Here is a 21,995-nt window from a genome sequence, read left to right as displayed (position 1 = left end):
ATATATTTTGGGTCCAAAATTTTTGCTGTGTTTTAATCCAGCAGTTGTGTGGCATTTGGGAGTATTTAGAAAGAAGCTGTAGTTTTGTCTCGTATGGTATTCATGAGGATCAAATTTAAATTTATTGTGGTTTTTATGGAAGTAAATCAGCAATGTTTGTTTATAAATTTGTTCTAGATTTGATACGCCAAATTCCTGAAAAATTCATTTTGTTGGGTAATCAAAAGGTTTATATAGACAAATTTTGATAATTCTTTTTTGGAGAAAATTTAAAGGACGGAGAGTCGATTTTGCCATTCCTCCCCAACCTAAAATACCATACTGAATTATTGATTGAAACAGAGCTAAGTACACAGTACGCAGAACATAAACAGGTAAATAAGAGCGTAGAATGGAAAATTTGTGGATTGTTTTATACAATCTGTTACACAGAAAGGAGATATGCTTGTCCCATTTTAAATGTTAGTCAATAATAATGCCTAAATATTTAAATTATAGATCTTCATAAGTTTTAGCTACAAAATGATCGTTCGGCCGAAGAAACACTAAGCGGAATAGTTAGAAATAGATAAAATGCCGTGCATAAGTCCGGAACGTTACCAGCTACGATTGAATTTTCTATTACTAATAGTTTTGTTAAGTCAGCTACAGAGGTTAATAAGGCTATTTCTTTTTTCAGAGCGTTTCTGAAACCTATTACCTGGTCTGGGGCTGGATAAAACTTTCTCATATTCATTTTGAAGAACCACTGCTGCAGTGTGAATCTCTCGTCTGAAGCAGAATTTAGAAATTTTGGGGAAATAATTTTGAAGAAATGGTTAACGTTAGCCTATACCCACCCTCAAAACTGTTTTTTAATTCGGCTACAATACTGTTCAAGCAGTCACTAAAAACAGTGGTTCTTTGGATCTACTACCGCTCGTTCCGACACAATTCATCAAAACGTTTTTTCACTTTTCGAATTCTTTTATTCTCAAATTGTGATGTAATGCTCCAGCTCTTTGCCAAATCTGTAGCTGATGACATTGTTTTTTCAAAATTATTTCGGTAGCAAGATATCAGCTGCATTCTGAATAAGAAACACGCGTTATCGAGCTCTACACTTCCCGACCGCATAATATGTGATGCTAAATTAGTACATTCTAGAACCTTTGATTGCATCTTTATCTGAAAAATGAATTGAAATTTTTTCTAATTGGTTATTCAAATATTATTATCAATATTATTCAATATTATTATCAATATTCAATATTATTATCATCTTATTCAGTTTTGTGTGTAAAATTGTAGTGTACTTTGCAAATTTGTAGTGTTTTTTGTAACGCAGTTTTACTCCTGGTTGAGTGTTAGAGAAGGCCCTATGACCTTAACTCTGCCAGGTTAAATAAATCATTATTATTATTATTATTATTATTATTATTATTATTCAAAGCAACAGCTTGTTCTCTTTCTTTTTTTTAAGATATTAATATTAATTTTGACAGAGCCTTAAATACATCGACATAAGCATAATCCATATAGCTTATTGAAATCATTCCACAGCTCTTCATGAGAGCAGCCAATTTGCCAAGAATTGATGGACTTGTGGATGGATCCTTGATGCTTCTTTTTAAAATGAGCCTGCACTTTTCAACAAGAATGTCGTTGCTTTCCTAATCAAATTTAGAATTAATTGTAATTTTCTCTCTGTTCATAATTGAATTTCTAACGGTGGTTACTAATTTTAACAATTCAATAATGGCGTGCATTATACTCATAGATTATCCGATCAACTCGTCTCATGTCGATTACTTTCATAAAAAATATAAAATTGAATAAGAAGAAATAATTTGCTATCGATCTTGCATATTTACACGTACTTCATTTATCATTGTCATGTTTATGAAACGCTGTTGACTATTCACAAATTGTATTTGCCAAAGCAGGTAAGAATTGTCAGAAAACAAATGCTTCCACATTCTGACATATTTGTAGAATTGTCATAATTGTATAACTTGTCAGCTTTATGAAATAGGGTCCTAAAGACAGTGTCATGAAATCAGGTCTGGATTTCGATCTCCCGATACTGAGTATCCTGACTGAATGTTTTCATGGTCTCCCTCAGTCACTCCAGACAAACGCCGGGATTGTTTCTTAAAATATGCGCCACGTCAGCAAAGTTCTCTATTCACACTTGCAAAGTATTTAGATATGTGTGCATTATGTATGTTTGGTAAGACTTTAGATTTGTAGCCTATTTTTATTGTTACGTTTACTTTTTTATTATCTGTAACTGCCACCATCTGAAAACCCATTCGTAGTTAACAAATACTAATTGATTAATTAATAAATCATTCATTCATTCATTTATTCATTCATTCATTCAATCAACCAACCAACCAACCAATCAATCAATCAATCAATCAATCAATCAATCAATCAATCGATCGATCGATCGATCAATCAATCAATCAATCGATCAACCAACCAATCAATCAATCAATCCAATTTATAAATCAACTAATTCAATCTCATTAATTAATCATAAAGTCAATGAATCACTTCAATCGATAAATCAATCAATCAAATCGATCAATCAGTCAACGCAATCCCATTCATTTTTAAATTCAATCAACCAATCCAATCGATCAATGAATCAATCAAATCGTTCAATCAATCAATTCAGTCCCATTCAATCAAACTAATCGATAAATCAATCAATTCAATCCCATTTAATTAATTAATTCAATCCAATCCAATTGATCAATCAATCGATCAATGCATTACCCTTAATTAATTAATAAATAAATTAATTAATCTATTTCTTTCGCTGTTTCCCACATTGTTTTTTACCTCCAATTCTGCGACGATTTAGCTTCTTGGGAACTGTTTCTTCGCTCACCCGTGCAGCACTCTGCTAATTGCCGTTAGTTAACTGATTAAATACTTGAATCGATCGCAATGCTCAGTCGGAGAATGGTGTCCCGTGTGCCGCTGTTGCCCGCAGCAAGTGACAGTCTGATATAAGCGTGTGAGAGGCGCCTGTCACCTCAGTGCGCGCTCAGACATGAGACAGTGGTGTGAGTTGCCGCTGCTACTGCTACTGCTGCTGCTGGTGGGCATGGCGGCTACGAAATCCAGGTAACCCATCACGTGCTCTTTCATTGTTGCGCTGTCACTCTGTCGTGTATAGGGTACCTGCTTCAGTGAAGTGTCATTCATGTTGCCGCGTATTCACGGCGTTAATGGCTTTTATTAATGTAATTTTTTTGTTCGAATTCCTGTCAAGGAATGAATATTAAGGAAGGAATTTGGGAGAGCGGAGGAAAAATATATGAAAGACAAAGGCTGCTCTCACGTTCTGGTAAGGGCTTTCGAGTCTCACTGAAAAGCTGTGTGAGATCCAAGCCAGTGGGTCATTTGTCTCACTTTGAAGGTTAGACTGAGATGAAATTTTGTCACTGTTGTTGAAAAATAATAGATTTTTAGCATTAAAAAATGTATATGATTCAGAAAACCTCTCCACAAATTTTCATGCAGTTAAGCCCCTTCAATCAGCTGTTTCGGACGACGCGATGCTTTGGTGGCTTTGGGTGGTCCTTTAAATCTTTAAACTCAATTTTCTCCATTTACGTTGTTCTTACATATTGCTTCACTAAAAATAATAGCCAACACTCAACTTCCACTCCAGCGGAATCTCACATATCTAGGAATACCCCTCACCTCCAAACTCTCCTGGACCGAAGTAGCTAAAGAAGCCTAGAGGAAATATAAGGCAGCCACCAGATCAATAAGCTACCTAAGTGGCATCAATCGACCCGGCTGTATAACCGAAACACTCCTCCACCTATAGAAAGCATTGGTTAGATCCCTATGCATACATCCCTCCATTTTCCTCATACAAGCCCCTCCAACGACCCAAACGAAATTTGAAGCACGCGAAAGAAGAATTCTCCGCCAAATCTTCCACCTGCACAGATGCACCAGAAACAACACAGTTTACACTACGACAAAAACAAAGCCACTCTTCACGCACCTAAACAACATAAACAGGAAATACACACATTCGGCAGTAAATCGCGTATATACACAACACATCTTCGCAAATCCGCCGAACACAAACAGAACAACACTGGAGAAACTCCTCTACAACTACCACCAGCCTCAACCACCAAACTAAAACACACAGACAAAACCGCAAACACATGTTGGAAATTTGAATACTGTCTGAGAGGACACACGACAGCAACAGAGAGGCAGATCAATAAAATAACACTACACCATGAAAGTCTTCATAACGATTCAGACGCTTCTGGCACCGGAAGGGGAAATTTAGAAATCTAAAAAAAAAAGTATGCATGTATGTATGTACAGTGTATTCTGCCCAAGAGCAGGTCTTTAACTGCAAACCCAGCATTTCCCATCCTTCCCAATTTCTTACTTTCCTCTTAATCTCCCCATATAATACCTTAATGCTGTCTACCAACTGATATCTTTTACCCCGAACTCTTGTCCCGTTCACCATTCCTTAAGCATCGCAAATTAACAAATTACGCCTGCACCAAAATAAAAAATAAAATAAAATAAAAATAAAGTAAAGTAAAATAAAAAATAAAAAAAGTAAATGATTAAAAAAAAAGAAAGAAAAACCAATCACTGCACTCACACACCTACTGGCACTTATGCCAGAAATAGTTTCATACAGGGGGGTTTAACTCAAATGAGAGAAGTTGGATGCTCATAGATGTTCCTTAGTTTGCCGCATGTGGTCAGGACAGCGCTAGCTGTATTTCAATCACAGAATTTGTATGATCTAGGGTAACACAAGGTCTTTGGTTTCGAAAGTTCTTTGGTTATAAGTTTTGCCAATATGACAGTTTTTTAACAGATATCCATTATTTACAGGATGTGTCAGTTTTATAACACGGAAAATATTATTGTTATTATTTTTATATTATATAATTTTTGTATAGCCGATTTTCATCTTTCGTCGGAGACAAAGCAGCGATAAATTCGATATTTCTATTTCTAATATAGTCATATTTGTTCAGTTGATCAATGTGTGGATGTTGGCAGCTCTGTTTCGTGTGGATCTGGAAAAAAAGGACGACATTTTGAACGACTGTTGTTATCATAGACAAATAAATAGAGTTGTTATATCGAAGTGAGTTCGAAGCAAAGATTTAAAATAAAATTAAGTATTTAAAAAATTTCTACGTGGACCCAGGTTCACGAGTGGGTTTTGCAGTGACCAAAGTTTTTTTTATAGTGGTTTTTGCGAGAAGGAGTAATTCGCAACGGCAAAGGTAAGAAAGAATTAGGTTTGAGTTTACTAGAATTACCTATCTAATTTTTAAATGTTCATCATTTCTTAAACATGTGATATACTGAGATCGTTTAATTGTTTTAAAAAATGTAATGTACTTTTTCAGATATTAATGCGTGACACTACCCTTCCTCTTTATTTCAGTTCACCTAGACCACGTGGTGAATGAACTGCTTCTCGTGTGCCGAATTTCAAGATTCTGTAGGCCTAAATACAATATCACGAAGAGACTGAGAGGTAAGCCAATCGAGTTAATACACATCCTGAGTTGAAGGAATATCTCATTTTTTTTTTTATATACAGTTGGGTTAGGTTATTCAGACGTCTTAAAATTCTTGAGATAGAATCTGAATTGAATGAATATATTATTCCCGGAAACCAGATATTTAGAAAATTTGAATTTACAGTTTGCAGTAGTACCGTTACTTAAATAATTTGATAAAAAAAAGTTTCGTGTTACCAGTGGTAATTAGCGTACAGGTAGTTCTGGCGATTTTGAAAGCGAAAAACATTGAATTAATAAGGAATTTTTTGTGAGGATGGAGTTGATCTATATACAATACATAACAATAGCCTCAACTAACCAGACCTAACCTGTCAGAGATTCGTATATGCAAGGTGTATAAGCGGAGGACGAAGGGAACTACCTCTGCGCTAGTTTAGCCAATTTCCTGTAATTATTGTTTTATGAAATGTATCATTAATGCATTAAATTATACTAGTCTACTTCTTGTTTGTTTCAGTTAATTGAAAGCAGATGGCAGACCTTTTACGCCGTAAATGTGCTGCAGTTTATTGCCAGAAATCTGGCAGTGATGGGAAGACATGGCTATTCCGATTTCCAGTGCCAAGTAATGCAGCACAGCGTAAAAGGTAAGGAAATAGAAGTAATAATGGCGTTAATAATAATAATAATACTTTTTATTGACGTTAGACATAAGCTTCAATCATTTATAGCCTTTGGGCCTATTTGGTAAACTGTAGTGATTCTTATATTTAAATGAGATTTTCCGTTGAAATCAGATTTGTTTCTTTAAATTACTTTTTGCCTCCCAATGTAATTAATTTGAAGTACATTTATGCATTAATTCTTTCATGCTATTATGTTTCTGAATATGATATTTTAAGTACTAATAACATTATATTAAAATCTGTCTTTGTTATGTTAACACATAGGCTTAATTTAAAATACACAAACAGTTACATCACTAATAATTTACACTTAATTATATTAGCTTAGACTTGGGTAAGATATCATTCGAAGTTAAATTGTTATTCTATAGAAAAGTATTAATATCCAATTTACATGAACTAATGTTATTGCAATAAATTTATGAGAAGAGCTTTTCACTGTGTTTTTTTTTTAAATAAATACATAACCAATATAGCATTTGTGCAACTGTTACTTTGAATATTGTTAAGAGCTACAGCTATTCGTTTCAGCCCCCAGCATTATACCATACTTGAATTTGGTTGTAATTCCGAAAGTAGATCCTACTTGACTACTTGCGCCATGTGTTCTGTTGTCTCTCTTAGGAATAGATTTAAGAAGTGAGCAGAATAGCCAGCCATATGTAAAGACGTTTATATTTTCTTCTTTAAAAAGTTGTTCTCATCTCAACCATGTTAGCTGCATATAATTTGAACCTGTGATTTAAGTAATGAAATTATATGATGGAAATAATGGAAATTATTTCATTTACGTCATGATTAATTCAATGACTTAAATTAGTACCAACTCTGGTTTGCGTTATTTTTCGAAACTAATAACAGAACCTTGATTGTTACAGGTACCAGATATGGGCTGATGTGGCCGAAAACCAGTTCGCTAAAAAAAGGGCCTATCTTTGTGAGAAACATTTCCACAAAAACCAGTTCAAGGATCCCTTCAGGTACAGCTTACTAAGAGGGGCCATTCCATCAAGAGACGCTTGGTATCTCTACTCGGGAACTACAGACATCACACCATCCTTTGAACTACCATCCAGTCCTACATCACTAGTCCTACCTACTTTGTCCACTTCACCACCTAACCTAACCGCGTCATTCATTTCACCATCTGATCTACCTCCTCCATCCCCTTCCCCACCAGATCCCGCTCTACCTGCTACCTCAACTCCAAAACCATTCCAACCTATCCAGTTGTTTGCACCCAGTCCTGATGTCAGTCATTTTTCTGAATCAAACTCTGATTGTTTGGCTACCCCGCTGGAGAGTTATGGTTCCATGAGTGACAGTGTTGTTGCAGATATTGCAGTTGACAGTTTTGCAACAACACCTATAGCTAAGAGAAAGCGAAGGAGTTTGGTACTTTCCAAAATTAATGTATCAAGGATAAGTCAGTTGACACCCAGAAAGAAATTCCTTTTCGGCCGTTTGAAAGATAAAGTGGTAGACTTACAAAGACTACAAAAGAAGTATAGAAAAAAGACATTGGCTTTGAAACGCTTAAGTAATGATATGAAAAATGGGCACAGTTCTGTTGTTGGGGCACTTTCAAAGTCAATGTCTTTGACAGCCGCTAAGCTCTTAGCTTCACAAGCGGGCCATTCACAACGGGCGCCAAAGGGTCATAGATGGTCGACTGAAGAAAAATGCATGGCATTATCCATCTATAAACGATCCCCAAAATGTTATACCTTCCTCAGATCCATATTCACCCTTCCCTGCAAGAGTACCCTCATGAATCTGCTGAACCGTGTTCCATTTGCAACTGGAATTAACAGTCAGATTTTTGAGTCTCTTGCAAAGTCTGTTTCAGAACTTGCGCCGCCTGATCGTATATGTTCTCTCATGTTCGATGATATGGCCATTATGGAACATATACAATATGACCCCCGATCAGACAGAATCCTTGGTTATGAAGACCTGAGTGGTTGTGCACAACCCAGTAAGAAAGTAGCCAACCAAGTCTTGGTGTTCATGGCCAAGGGTCTGCGGCGAAAGTGGAAACAGCCTGTGGGATATTACTTCCATCGTGGTGGGATGTGTGGGAGTTCCTTGGCGATGCTCTTGAGAGAAGTTCTCCAAGCCTGTAGGGAAGCTGGGTTGATTATTGTTACCACTGTTTGTGACATGGGTGGCAATAATGTAAGAGCCCTACAGGATTTGGGGGCTTCTTTTGAGAAACCATTCTTTACATTTAATAATCAAGAAGTGGTGACTATCTATGATCCACCCCACCTCTTGAAGTGCACTCGTAACATGCTTTACAAGCATGATGTGCAGTTAAATGTAAAGAATAGTAATGGGACACTGCGTGTCTTGACAGCTTCTTGGGATCATATCCGGGAAGCTGTCAAGCTTGATAGGAAAGAACCTTACCAGGCATTGTACGAAATAACGAACGACCATCTGGACCCTAACGCTTTCAAGAAAATGAAAGTATCCCTTGCTGCCCAAGTGATGAGCAACAAAATGGCAGCAAACCTTCATGCACAGGCTGTTAAAGGTGAGTATCATATTCAATTTCAAATTAACAAAATATAATTACGTTTCAATGTTATTTATTACTTGCTGTCGTATTGCATATGAGAACATTTTATTAGACGAATACTGAAATCTAATTGTAACTTAAATCTTATGCTCATGTAAGTTCTTATCCTACTTCTGTCATAGTTAATAGCATGTTATAATAGAAAATCCATATAATTTTAATTTTTAATTTTATTTAAATTCAAATATACAGAATAAATAAATATGATTACAAAACAAACAAAGAGAAATACAAATAAAATAATACAAGCAATATAAAAAGAAGATACAGTAGTATTAACAAAATTTGAGACCGAATGAGCAGCGCTCGTGCTCGGTCGCAGTTCAGATATAATATTAAAATAAAAAATCATAATATAAATAAATAAGTAAAATAAAATAGGAACTAAAATATAATTACAGCGGCAATGGAATTATATAATATAATATTAACACTAGAAAAGAATAATATCGCACGTGAAAAGTAGGACTAATAATATGACTTTAATATGACTTACAATTACAATTACAATTATAATTACAATATGACTTTAATAGATCAATGTTTGCCTTAGTTACTTAGACATATGTTCTTTGTTTTCAGGTTTAATACCCGGAGCAGAGGCAACAGCTCATATGGTATCTTACATAGATAAGTTATTTGACAGCCTTAATGCCTCATCAGCCTGTGAGCAAGGTCCAGATGGATTGAAACGTTTTATACATGCCAAGAAAGAGAACCGCCATCTTGCTTTTTGGGATTGTGCCATTAAAGAAGTAGATAGTTGGCAGTTTCTGAAGAAGTCTTCGGCTGTGAGAAGTGAAACTACTTCTCCAACAACCAAATCTAAGATTCTTCGACCACGTTCACAGGATGGCTGGCTTGCCTCTGTACGTGGTGTGAAGCATCTTTGGTTTAGTTTAAAGGAGAAGGGATTCAGATACCTGCAGACAAGGTCACTCAATCAAGATCCGCTGGAACACTTGTTTGGTTGTATTAGAGCTAATTGCGGTTCTAATAATAACCCAACAGTGGTTCAGTTTCAGGCTGCCTTGAAAACAGCCATTGTTAATGGCCTCGCTTTCAAGGCGCTGAAAGGTGGTAATTGTGAGCAGGAGGATGAACCTGGCGACTGGCTGAACAAGCTGCGTTGTTTTCTAGATGCAGAGCCAGAACCTCCTAGTGGTCAGGAACCCAGCTCTACCATTGAGGAGGTGCCTCCTACTCACGATGTCCCGTATGAGGGGGTAATATCTGACTCTGTTGCCTATGTCTCTGGGTATATAGCCAGAAGATTTCTTAACGGTAACACCTGCATTCACTGTAAAGCTTGCCTCACAACAGAATCAGTGCAGTACTTTCATTCAGGAATTTCTCTTCAAGAGCATTCAGATACCAACCGCCTTTCATACCCCACTGAAGAATTATGTAAGGCAGTTGGAGCTGGAGCAACTCTTTTAGAAAATTTGATGCCAGAAATTGCTCACTATCCTGGGGTGTGTAAGCGTGTTGCAGGTGCTATCAAGGAAAATGTTGATTTTACTTGGATTAGGGGAAAATGTGTGGATCATGAAGTACCCATAACCAATGGCATTATTAAGGGCATATGTGCCATTTCAATCCCTTGGTGGTGTCGAAGGTTCAATAGGAACAATAGGCACCTCCGAACTAAAAGGCAGGATAAGAGTAAGGTTAAAATTTGGCAACATGTGTAAGCTGTACCTGATTCTGAACTGTGTATGAATTGAACAACGCTGTAACTTCTATTTGATCGGGGTGTGTTTGTATATTTCGTATTGTTCTAGTGTGTTTAGTTTTTGGTTCTTGGGTTGTATGTGTAGGATTTCCATGTCTGTATTTATGTTATTGTATGTATGGTTAGCATTGGTTATGTGATCGGCATATGTAGATGTATTGTGTCCTCTGGTTATTGCTTTAATGTGTTCTTAATTATATCCAAGTGTTAAAAGTAATGTACGCAAGATTCAACATGGAATACCTCGAAATATTGTATAATTTGCATAAAATTTTTGTTGCATTTGTGATTAGTTAACTTTGAATTTTACTACACTAGTTAAAAGGAATCACAAATCAGAAGATTACAGAGAACTTGTCAGTGAACTGATTAAAAAACATAACGTGATGGGATGTCATATCTCTCAAAATAACATTGATTCTCATCAATTTTTTTCTTTCCTCAAAATCTTTGCGTTGTTGACGACGAACTGGGGAGCATTTTCACCAGATTTGGGTGCATTATGTAGAATTTTTAGAGAGTAGATATGTTGTTTTCTAATGCCAGGCATTTGACAATAAAGTCATTTCATCTCTTGCACTCCAATATTTTTCAAAATTATTGTCATGGTCAGCCACTGAAGCACAGATTTTGAGGTGTTCCAAATCCATTTCTTGGTTTGAGTTGCACACTGGACAGTTAGGGGACTGATATATTCCAATTCTATGCAGCAAAATAGTCCCTCAGTCGGATCTCCGGCCCGGGACTACTTTAATGGTACAGAAGCAACTAAACTTCTTATAATGGAATGCTGGTTGTATAACATCAGCTAAGAAAAGAGTAAATATGGTACAATATTTTGAGGAACGGGGCCACAACCAAATCAAACACTCTCAGTATCAAAGCTCAAAATTAGGAAATGTTGCGAAGTATCGACTTATCGCTAATAAATTGTATTGCACTTTTTCTAATATGTTCAATGTTTTGAATCAACTATACATCAGGGAATGAAAAAAAAAAAAATTGTATCTCTTAATGGTGTTATTATTGAAAGTCTAAGTTGATTTTATGTCTATTGTAGATAAATAGTTTTCTTTGTATTCTTTATCAATGGTGATTATTGATTATTGATTACTTAGATTTTTAATATCCATATATTAAACTAATGACAGTTTTAAAAATAGATGTTCAGCTCTGACGGTGTAAAACAAATAAAGTGGTGTTTTATAAATGTTTATGAACGTGCGTTGTACTATGTCACAGCAAAACATCTTATGACTATTTTTAAGCTAATGTTTGACATAAAAAAATTAAGAGCGAATTATAATTATATAACTGACCAATAATAACTTCGAAGTCAATATTCCATACTCAATCTTTGTTTTTATCTTCCAATACATGATGCATAACATTATTTAAAAATAGTGCTTAAGGTGTTTTGGAGAGAAGTATCCTATCCTATTCGCATCCAGTATCTCAATTACATATTTTATCTAGAAGATGAAAAAACTTTTATTAGTCAACTTTGATAAATTAATTTAATAAAAGGGTTAAATGACGGTGTTAAAAGAGGGAGTGTGTTAATGGTTTTTCAGTTTCATGTTCAACCATTATATTTATATTCACATGTTAAAACAATAATGTGATATAAATATTGTGGTTAAACATGTTATTTAAACTGATAAACCATTACACACTCCTTTGGCGATATGAAAAATACTAGTATGTGTTGGTATAATAGGTATCTGCAGTACCGATCGGGCTCCAATGTTGGCATAACGGATACCTGTAATACCGATCGGGACGTGTAACATGGGATGTTAGTTCGGCATTCTGCCGCTATGTGTAACGAGATGTAGTTCCGATGTTTTGCCGCCAAGTGTCTCGACGTCGTGTCAATAGCGTGTCGAAGGTAATGCATTGAGTTGGGGGTCTTTCTATTTATTTGTCTATGGTTTCATATGTGTAAATATATTTATATGTTCTTTATGTACAATGTCTGGAGAGGGCATCCTGCGCGTATAAGACCCTAAAACGGCCTCTGGCTCAAAGCCAGAAATGTCAATAAACTACTACTACTATTCACTAAAAATGCTCCTCCTCCTATTATGTGCATAATTGATTGTAGGTCTTCTTAAAGGTTTGATTAACAAAACTTGTTATCAGAACTTACCCTTAAGGCTAGGGCTCCACTAGCTGTATTTGACAGCTGTTGTGATCTGCAGACTACTGCCTGAAAATGGAATACACGCAAAACAATCTAGGTGGCTATATGGGCAGTATTTCACTGCGCCTAACAGAATTACGGCGGTAGTGCCAAGGTCTACTGCCGGAGGAATAGAACATGTTCCATTTTCGTGCCGTTATCTGTCGCCGAAGCCTGGCTCCACTGGCCGTAGTAGTCAGCTGTAGTAAAACAGTCTACGTTTCGCAGTGCTTGTAGGTGTGTCACAATAGTGTTGTTGATTGATTGTTTGCAATTTGTAAAATGGAGCTTGATAGTGAGGAAATAAATTATTGAAACTGAGAAATATCCCGTACTGCAAATTTGGGTTGCCAACTTGTTTTGAAGAAAATACGGGAGATTAAGGAATCGACAAAATTTCGAATATAAAATTGACAAATAATCCGTTCAGTTAGCTACTAAAACAACTTTATTCTACACTTCGCCAGCTAGGCTTAAATTACGAGTATTTTGAGACAGATTTTTCTCACGTAATCGTTAAAGTCGACTGCAGTTTTCAGCTCTGATTTGATTAGATGTGTCGTGCTCCTTTTTCGAACGTCTGTCCAATTCTCCATGAGGCGAAACACCCCCTATGTATGAGCATTATTACTTGGTATGCTTACGTATTTACTTACAAATGGCTTTTAAAAAATCTGCAGGTTCATTGCCGCCCTCACATAAGCCCGCCATCGGTCCCTATCCTGTGCAAGATTAATCCAGTCTCTATCATCATATCCCACCTCCTCAAATCCATTTTAATATTATCCTCCCATCTATGTCTCGGCGTCCACAAAGGTCTTCTTCCTTCCGGTCTTCCAACTAACATTCTATATGCATTTCTGGATTCGCCCATACGTGCTACATGCCCTGCCCATCTCAAACGTCTGTTCCTATAATCTCCTATTTATGTCAGGTGAAGAATACAATGCGTGCAGTTCTGCGTTGTGCAACTTTCTCCATTCTCCTGTAATTTCATTCCTCTTAGCCCCAAATATTTTCCTAAGAACCTTATTCTCAAACACCCTTAATCTCTGTTCTTCTCTCAAAGTGAGAGTCCAAGATTCACAACCATACAGAATAATTACTTCGTATGCTTAGAACAAAATTCCTACATCCGGTAGAACTAAAAGAATTTAGCTGGATATTCCCTAAGTTTGTGATGAATTGCGGCAAACATGCCTTCATGTTTTCTGTTACTTAATATTGGATGGTCCACACCTGTGGAGTAACGGCTAGAGCGTCTGGCCGCGGAACCAGGTGGCCCGGGTTCGATTGCCGGTCGGGGCAAGTTACCTTGTTGAGGTTTTATCCGGGGTTATCTCTCAACCCAATTTGAGCAAATGCTGGGTGACTTTAGGTGCTGAACTCTGGACTCATTTCACCGGCATTATCACCATCTCATTCAGCCGCTAAATAACCTGAGATGTTGATAAAGCGTCGTAAAATGACCTACTAAAAATATATATATTTTCTTTGTTGCAATCTTCGACGACGGCGAACCACTAGAAAACATGCAATCACCTTGATAAATAGTGTGCTCATTTTCACTGCAATTTTTGCTTGATCTTGTAGTACACAAAGAACATCACAACGCTGTTTTCAGCTGAACAACAGGAGTGGAGCCGGGCCAGAGCAAGAGCGGAGCAGTAGACTACGGCTTTCACACGCAGAAAATTTACATTAAGTAGAGCCACCTTCTTGCAGTACAAATCTAGGCAGTAGAATGCAGCTCACATTAGCCGTCAAACACAGCTAGTGGAGCCCTAGCCTTAATCTCGAGGTTTTTTGGGGGAAATATATATATATTTTTTTCTAGACACCACAGTTTTTACCTGTTTTTATGTTTGATTATATAAAATTAAATTTTCTTAGCTGTTGCAGAATAATCTGAAAAAAGTAAATAGCGAGTTATGTTTCAAGGAGTTTGAAACATGTGCAGCATATTTCAGATATAAACGTCGAAATTTGTAGGAGGAATAGTGATTTTTCAAAACAATCTTAATTTACAAGAATTTTAACAATGTATACTAATAATAAATCTGTAACAGAAAATTTTCTGGTAATTTTCGCTTTTCCAAAAATAATTGGTGTTAACATGTATATTTAATCATCCTGAGGCCGAAAATCGCTTTTGAAAAATTTTTATTTGTGTGTCTGTCTGTCTGGATGTTTGTTACTTTTTCACGCGATAATGGCCGAACGGATTTCGACGAAAATTGGAATATAAATTGCGTTTGTTGTAGCTTAGATTTTAGGCTATATGACATTCAAAATACTTTATTTAAAAGGGGAGTTATAAGGGGGCCTGAATTAAATAAACTGAAATATATCGCTTATTATTGATTTTTGTGAAAAATGTTACATAACAAACGTTTCTTTAAAAATGATTTCCGATAAGTTTTATTCCAGGCAAAATTTTGATAGGACTGATATTTAAGGATATACAAGAGTTCGAAAATAACAATACAATACATTTCCACCGCCACCTCAGATTATAGCGTCGTTGTTCCGTAACGCCTATATGCAAAACATAAAAGTTTTCAGTAGGAAGAAAAACAGATTTATTCATTCTATGGCAGTGGTACATAGGACATCGTGAATTCTTACATTTTCGAAAGAAAGAAAGAAATATAATATAATAGATTGTATTATTTGCTGTATCACTATTTAAGTTAATAGAGCAAAAATCTGAAAATCGATATGTCACATAGGAGTTATTGCAGGAACGATAACGATGGCTATAATGAAATAAAAACAAATGATTCCGTCTCTTTGAGGCGACCTTGACGTTTATGAATAGGCCTATTAATATATTAATTTGTAGTTTCTCTAGATGGGTGTAATGTTACATATAAGGACTGAAGTAAGATGAAAATAGATCTTTACGCACAGAAAACTTGATATTCTGTCGAAATATTGTATAACTTGATTATTGTAACTTTATTTTGTCCACATAAAATACTCTAATTTTATACACTTAAGTTTCTTTTTGTTCACAGAACATAATAGTTAAGAGGTTTTGTCGTAAAGATGAGTATTTTTACTTGACCAAAAATTCAGCTCATAATAAATAAGCATTTTACCATAGAGCTCACTGGAGCTGAGTTATTTTAAAACGTGTCAGGAAATGGCTTTTCTGCGCTCATAATTTACCCATATTCGTTTCCTGTGTTTCTTAAAATAATATTTATGTAGTGTACCTCATTTTTTTTATTTGCATAAACAATGATATACAACCGTGCGAGTTGGCTCAGACGGTAGCGTTTGAGACACGCATTCGGGAAGTCCCGGGTTTAAACCCCGTGGCCTATCAATCTGACTGGGGGTTTTCATGATTTCTTTTAGTCATAAAGCCAAATGCCGGATTGGAAAAATACATGCCATGATTCATCACCGCCTCAATTACCAATACCAAAAAAAATTAATCAAAGTCTATAATCAGTTACATGAACACAAGCCATCTACAACATACAATAGAAACAGGAACTCAACAAGAGTAAAAACGGCCTACTGTTATACCCACACATTCTAAATACGCGACATGACCACAGATGTTAAGGAATGAATAAAATAAACTTAACAAAGAAAAAAGATGCACAGTAAGGTTAACATAATTAAATTATCTTCGTACACAATCAACTCTATTAATTTGGAGTGATTTATTAAAGGATGCATTCAAGACTAATTTAGAAAAATGCTAAAAGATTTATCCTTGCACCAAAAACGGATGTTCTCTGAACCAAATGATCATATTTTAGTTATTCGCATATAATAACAATTAATAAACATGTTAAAGTATTTATCATTTCACTAAATGAGTGGTCTCTGGACCAAAATGATCGCATTTTAATTACTTAAATACAATTTAAATTAAGTGACATATTAAACGATTTGTACTTCTATCAAACACGAATATTTCCTGGACCAGATGTCCTATTTTAATTATCTAATTATTTTATATTTATTTCTAACAAGTGCAGCGGAGCGCACGGGTACGACTAGTTCATAATATTTTCGACTAAATGAGATTAAATTTTGTATAAAGGCAATTTATATGCAGCATGATATGTTTACAATTTTTTAAATATCTAGCTGAAATCGTTAAACAATTCAAATTTCATCTCTGTGTATTCTTAAAATTTATTCTTCTGTTGATAATTTTGTATTTATGTATTATTTACTTATTCTTAAATTTATTTATTTATTTAATATTGTGAAGTTAGGTCGACAGGGTTTCTCTACCACACCACAAGAGTTACAAAACAAAAAATGCAGAGTGAAGAAAATAAAAAAAAAAAAGAAACAAAAAGTACAAAAAAAAAGCTGCAAAGTACAGATACAAAATCATAATAGACACAAAGAAGTACTAGTTTACGTATTAATAGCGTAATATACGTATTTAATGATTAAAAGAAATAACTAAACATAAAGAAATAAGTAAGTAGCAGATTGTACGAATTAATTTAAGGAGAAACGAAACAGTAACATTTTAGAAACATTTAGACCTACATAAAGATAAAATTTTCAGTTTACCGCTTTGTACTTCCACTTAGTAAGATAATGCTTACTCAGTCTATTTTCGAATACTGTTAAATTCCGACAGTCTCTAATGTCACTGGGTAGGGTGTTCCTCAAGCGCGACAGCGAGATAATAAATGGTGATGAATGATTGTTGGTATGGTCAATCTGCGGCTATTTTGCGTGCTTGAATTTCCAAATTTTCCCCATGTCAGCGTACTATCAGTTGATTTTTCTATGCACTGTTAACATTATTTACTTCGATGCTAGCCGCTAGACTCTATGTTCGCCGGTTCAAACCCGACCGGGGGCGTTAGATTTTAAAAGACAATAAAATCCTTACTATGGAGGAAAGTAAAGTTGTGATCCCTTGCCGTAGATATACGACACATAAAAGAACCTTGTCCCTGATATAGGGATCCAGGTGAACTTTGTCGTCCATTTCTCGTCTGTGTTAAATTATAACACAGAATAACATCTGGAGTTGAAGACGTCGTTCAATAAAATACTTCCGCTTAGAAACGATTGCATATTTATCAGTACAAACTAAAATAATATGTCAACGGCTAAGATGCTACGTTGGAACGACAGTCGTGGGTTCCAATCTTGCTTACGGCATGCATTTTTGACCATTTTCAGTGTGATGTCCTACTTTATTTGCAATGCCTGCTTCGTGATTATTTCAGTATAGAAAAGTTGAAGCTGAAGTACACTTGAACTCGGTTATAGCATCGTCGGAAGGATCAAGGAAATCAGGTCGCAATAAACGAATGTAATATTGTAATATTGTATTTATTTGTCAGTCAAGTTTCCAATTCACAGTTATGGTGGACCATCACATTTCTGTTTTTCGATCCACCATCCCTTTAATACATGCAACTCTTTTCTATTAATGTATTCTTTGCCGAGTATTTCTTGATTACTTTCTAATGTTCTATTGTAACTGAATTGCTCTATGTCCTTCCCTCTCTATCCTCTTCTATTCTCTCCCTTCTACCTAGACTGTCTCCCTTCCACTTCTCGCTCACCTATTAAATATTGCATATTCCTTCCTTAATAATTTGCGTTATTTATTTATTTTCTTCTCTACCCTCAAATCCTACCTACTCTTAATCATTGTTTTCCAGCTATTTTCTCCTACATTACTTGCTGACTTTTCCGTTTACTCTATTTTACAACACTTACATCACTTTTTTTTCCAATCCTCTGATTATTTACGTATTGATCCCATTTTCTTCGCTTCACTCCTAAATTTCCTATTTTATTGCCTCTTTCCCTACATTTATTTCTTTAATACTCCTACAGTTATAGTACCCCTGATACTACTCCCAACCCATAACATTGAAAAACATGAAATATCTAATTCACTTAATTACACTTGCAATTTCTCTCTCATTCCACTTCACATTTGTTCAGATTTTTTTCACTTTAATTCTCTTGTATTCATTGTAATAAACGAATGTAGTAATTAATAAATATATAGATCTATAAATGAATGGATTATTGAATGTATGAATAAATAAATGAATAAATGAATTGATTAATTAACGAATGAATAAATGATTCAATGAATGTACGAATGAACGAATGAATGAATGAATAAATGATTGGTTGAATAATAAATAAATAAATAAATAAATAAATAAATAAATCAATCAATAGACAAACGAATAAATAAATATGTAAATAAAGAAGAATATAATAAATAAACAAGTAAACAATAAGCAAATTAATAAATTAACAAGCAAGGTAAATAAATGTAAAGTAATATATTTATTGTCATTGAGCTCCATACAGGCAATAGATAGTGTCAAACTTAAATGCGGGTATAAAAACTTAAATAACTACATAACAATATTACTACATATTTTTAAGCTTCATATTTAAAAATTCGTCAGTAAGATATGCATTTACAACTAACAAATACAACCTTGTTTTAAAACATTTAAAATTCAAGTTTTCGACATCAAATAAACATATTATATTATATTAAAATTCATAAATAAATAAATAAATAAATAAATAAATAAATAAATAAATAAATAAATAAATAAACAAACAAATAAATAAATAAATAAATATAAGTAAATAAATAATTAGGTAAGTAAAATTTAAAGAAGGAATACATTTACAATTTCTGGCTGATAAGTACACTGGATCCAAAGACAATCAAGAACTGTCATGCTAAACTGATGACCACAGGATCTGTGGCGGATATTCGGAGAAGTGGCCGTCCCTCAACATCGAGGTCAGACGAAAATGTGCGAAGGGTTGAGGAAATGTTCACCAGAAGTCCACAAAAATCAACACGACAAGCCAGTCGTGAAAGTGGTCTCTCCCGACACACAATCAGAACTGTGCTGGAAAAAGAATTAAATTTCCGGCCATGGAAGCCACATTACTGTCAACAGCTATCGCCGGAAGATTGTGACCATCGAATGGAATATGGTGAACTTATGCTAGGTTGGTATGGAGACTGGCCCCAGTTGTTCGAGAATATCATTTGGAGCGACGAAGCAATTTTTCGTATTGGTTTGTGAACCGTCACAATTGTCACTACTGGGCACAGCATGATCCAGGGGCAACAGTTGAAAAGTCTCAAAGCCGCCCTAAGGTCACAGTTTGGTGTGGCATTACATCCAACAAACTTGCGGGTCCGTTCATTCTTCGAGACACCATGAACTCTGAACGGTACCTAGCCATGTTGGAAGATGAAGTTTGGCCAATTGTTTCCACCTGGTATAATATCAATGACCTAATTTGGATGCAAGATGGAGCCCCACCACATTTTGCACTCAACGTCCGTGACTGGTTAGACCGACATTTCCCAGGACGTTGGTTGGGTCGCCGTGGTCCGCATGAGTGGCCAGCACGGAGTCCCGACCTCACCCCGTGCGACTTCTTTTTGTGGGGTTGGGCGAAGGAAGAAGTTTATCGCACCAAACCACGAACTTTGGATGAACTGGAAGATCGTCTACGCCAAGTCCTCAATAACATACCACAGGAATTCCTGCACAAGTCAATTGAAAGTATCCCTCGCCGGTTAAGAACATTAGTGGAAAATGCTGGAGCATATGTGGAGTTTTAAGTTAATCCATAGACTCCTACCATGTTAAACTACAAAGCAAAATTTGTTCCAGTCAAATAGAATAAATATTAACAGATTTATAACCATATTACAATAGGGAGTTACTTCCCACCCACTCTGTATTATCAGGCAGTACATCTCACTTGACGATATGTGTCTGAAGAAAAACAATTTTATTGTTTGTAGGCCTATACATCTGAATTCTAATTAGTGAAATGTGTCGTTAGTCAGCGATGTATAAAATGGAGTTGAAAAGGAACTGGTCATCCTACCCCATTAGCCTATATCCAGACTTAGTTGCCTCAAGAGTGAGTCTTTATAGGTGTCACTTATGAGGTTGTAATCTGTCTTCGGACAGTTGACTAAACAATAATAATAATAATAATAATAATAGTTTATTTATTTATTATTATTATTAATATTTGTGTGCTGAACAACAGCCAGAGGCCAATTATAGTTCAGCACAATACACAAACAGAAGTTACAAAGGTGCAAAAACAAATAAATAATATCTTAAATAAACAAAAACATACATAAATAAAATAGATAACAAAAACAGTAAATACTAATAATCAAAAAGAAACTATACCTTAAAAGGATATAATTTGTGCCCATGCAAATTGGCATATTTTATGCATCTACAGACTGGAGAAAGTGTTTTAGAATTTCTGTTATAAATTTTTTTTTGAAATCTTAAACCTTTTGTAGGAATACGAAGGCTGATGTTGTTTATGATAGACTCACAATCAATATCACCATTGATAACTTTGCAAAGAAATTGATAATGAAGATTTTGAAGTCTAGAATAAAGGCTACAACAGTTAAAATATTTACAGGTAATCTCATAGTTAAAGTCAGAGGAATTGGGTATAAATCGAAAAGCACATAAGGAAATAAATTTTCTTTGAATATTTTCCAATTTAACCGAATCTGTCGAAGCATTGGAATTCCAGGCTACAGATGCATATTCAAGTTTAGATCGAACCAAAGTAAGGTATATAATTAATAGTGACTCTGGAGTAGAAAAAGAATAAGTTATAGACCTTATTAAACCAAGCATTCTTATTGAATGATTATAAATATATTGAACATGATCGTGAAAGTATAATTTAGAATCGAGTAGTACACCAAGATCTTTAATAGAATTTTTCCTAATAATACAGACGTTGTTAAGAGAATAGTTAAATTTTAATAATAGTAATAATAATAATAATAATAATAATAATAATAATAAACATTGTATCATCTGCGTAGTTACGAAAGGTCAGTGTGGTTCTGACCACGGTAGAGGAAGGTCGTGTGTTTCCGATCCGGCTTGTGTACTGTGACGAGAACTGATTGATTACGCGCACGTAAAGTTTCTTATTATTTACAGTGTAAGTAACATAGTGCGGTCAAATAAGGTACATTAATAACAGACAATATACATCTAATTAATATAAATAGTTGTGCTTTAAGTGAATTTCAACAAGAATGACGACCTTTCGTCGTGTCAACTCCATCAAGGTTCAATTAGAGACAACGGCAACGAGACCTACAGCAATGGAACTGCACAGATGGATACAACAACAGTTAAAGATAACAGCAGATCAGTTGGACATGGTACAGCTCAACACACAGGAAAGATCACTTTATCTTAAGGTAATT

General features: G+C 35.1%; 2 protein-coding genes across 2 annotated transcripts in view; both read left to right on the top strand.

Annotated features, from left to right (window-relative positions):
- The first annotated feature begins 3,018 nt into the window (after window positions 1–3,018).
- The window catches only part of LOC138694581 (hyaluronidase A-like), an 83,648-nt gene continuing 64,671 nt past the window's right edge, over window positions 3,019–21,995 (top strand). Inside the window, exon 1 of the mRNA XM_069818874.1 lies at window positions 3,019–3,120. Within this exon, the coding sequence (XP_069674975.1) occupies window positions 3,047–3,120 (74 nt within the window). The 5' untranslated portion in view covers window positions 3,019–3,046. The remainder of the gene's footprint in view (window positions 3,121–21,995) is intronic.
- On the top strand, window positions 6,063–20,348 carry LOC138708784 (uncharacterized). Its single transcript, XM_069838965.1, has 4 exons — window positions 6,063–6,178; window positions 7,096–8,756; window positions 9,384–10,419; window positions 19,724–20,348. The coding sequence occupies exons 1-4, from the start codon at window positions 6,063–6,065 to the stop codon at window positions 20,346–20,348; spliced, it is 3,438 nt and encodes a 1,145-aa protein (XP_069695066.1).

This window comes from Periplaneta americana, chromosome 1 (assembly GCF_040183065.1).
Source record: "Periplaneta americana isolate PAMFEO1 chromosome 1, P.americana_PAMFEO1_priV1, whole genome shotgun sequence".
Classification (NCBI taxonomy): Eukaryota; Metazoa; Arthropoda; class Insecta; order Blattodea; family Blattidae; genus Periplaneta; species Periplaneta americana.
This window is presented reverse-complemented; position numbering and strand designations above follow the sequence as displayed.

What these genes read in the sequence shown, in the direction of transcription:
- LOC138708784 (XM_069838965.1), top strand. Translation starts at nt 6,063, where the DNA reads ATGGCAGACCTTTTACGCCGTAAATGTGCTGCAGTTTATTGCCAGAAA. An exon ending in AATGCAGCACAGCGTAAAAG is followed by an intron (nt 6,179 to 7,095) that starts GTAAGGAAATAG and finishes TGATTGTTACAG; the next exon opens with GTACCAGATATGGGCTGATG. An exon ending in ATCCCTTGGTGGTGTCGAAG is followed by an intron (nt 10,420 to 19,723) that starts GTTCAATAGGAA and finishes AACTTATGCTAG; the next exon opens with GTTGGTATGGAGACTGGCCC.